We start from the raw sequence: 1,617 nt of genomic DNA on the forward strand, positions 1-1,617 counted from the left end.
TTTTGTTTTGGAAATGTCTCACATCGTTCAATCTCACAGCAGCGTGGCGAAAACTCCGGAATTTCTGCCACATCCTCACCACGCATACCGCCCTCGATTTCATACTTCACTGTGACTTTCTAACTTAAATGTATTTTAAGTGGGGACCTGTCAGTACCATAAGTGGAAAGGCAGCATCTCAACATAAACAGGGAGCGACTGAAACCAAACCACAGAGCCACGTCGCGGGGACGTGAGATTCCAGCGAGAGCCCAGGCCCGACAAGGCGCTGGGCCCGAGTCCAGCGGTCTGTTACGAAGCGGCCTGGCAAGGGTTTTGAGAGGACCAGCACACCCTCTCTGTCGAGGCGCCAGCGAGCCAATGTTTCAGCTCTGTCCTCTGTTCACAGCGTCCTCCACAACTACTCAGCCCTGCCGAGGTGACTCGAAGCGGCCACAGACAATCCGTAAATGAATGAGTGTGGCCTTGTGCCAATAAAACTTTATTTACACACAGCGAAATGAGGATTTCATATCATTTTTGAGTCTGATGAAACATTACTATTCTTTGGGGTTTTTCCCCTAATCATTTAAAAACATAAAAACCATTCTTGGCCCGGGGAACTCACAAATATGGGTGGGGCAGGATTTAGCCCTCGGGCCATGTTTTAGGGCTCGGTTTAGAGATGTCTGTCTCTGATGCGAGCAGAAGAGCTTGAAAGTAAGTGAAAAGGGAACCTTCTATTTGGTGACTCCATGTTTCTTATGATAAGGGGGCCGGTGACCCACCCAGCATCCCGAATGTGAACGCTGGGGTTTCTGCCAGACTGAGATACTCACTACTTGCCATCCCGGGTCCAGCCGGCCCTGGCGATGTATTCCACTCTCGGGAAGAGCGTGCTGAAGGGCTGTACCAGTTCCTTCTCTTGGGTCAAGACGATCTAAGGGGAAAACAGCCCTGGGTTACATGCTCTGGCCTGACTACATGCTGCGTGGAGCAGATGGCACTGTTAGGGGTGCGCTGTGGCCCCTGAATCTGTACATTGACGTCCTCACCTCTAGTCCCTCAGAATGGGGCCTTATTTGGAAAGTGTAGCTGCAAACATAATTAGTCGCAGTGGAGTGGAGTGGCCCAAGTCCCACAGGACTGGTGTCCTTACACGAAGAGATCATGCGGACACAGGCACCACATAGGCAGTGTGTCTGGTGACCACAGGGGGAAGGTGGCTGCCCCCGAACCGAGGAGAGAGACCTGGGGCAGATCCTGCACCCGCAGGAGGAACCAGCCCTGCGACACCTTGACTTCGGACTCTCTGCCTCCAGAACTGTGAGCCGATGAACTCGTTATTTAAGTTGCCCGGTGCTGGCTGAAAACCAAAGGCTCTGGTATGGGCTGTCACTGCTGAGGCAGGTGGCCTTGGGCAAGACACAGCGTCTGGACCACGGCTTCTTGGAGCCTAAACGAAGCCGGCTCAGCATCGCTCCAGAAGGGGTGGGGTGGGGAGAAGGCAGGCAGGGCCTCAGCAAATCCCATGCCCCGGCGGGCCCCCACCCACATCCCCCGGCGGCCTGCTCCGCTGGCACAGCCCACACCACCGCAGGACCCTGTTCATCAGAGACAGGGCCAGGGCCCATTTAC

General features: G+C 54.6%; 1 protein-coding gene across 1 annotated transcript in view; it reads right to left on the bottom strand.

Annotated features, from left to right (window-relative positions):
- LOC105301092 (dipeptidyl peptidase 9-like) overlaps positions 1-1,617 on the bottom strand; it is a 29,970-nt gene that overhangs the window by 8,611 nt on the left and 19,742 nt on the right. Inside the window, exon 11 of the mRNA XM_023538591.1 lies at positions 819-919. Within this exon, the coding sequence (XP_023394359.1) occupies positions 819-919 (101 nt within the window). The remainder of the gene's footprint in view (positions 1-818; positions 920-1,617) is intronic.

This window comes from Pteropus vampyrus, unplaced genomic scaffold (assembly GCF_000151845.1).
Source record: "Pteropus vampyrus isolate Shadow unplaced genomic scaffold, Pvam_2.0 Scaffold226, whole genome shotgun sequence".
Taxonomy (NCBI): Eukaryota; Metazoa; Chordata; class Mammalia; order Chiroptera; family Pteropodidae; genus Pteropus; species Pteropus vampyrus.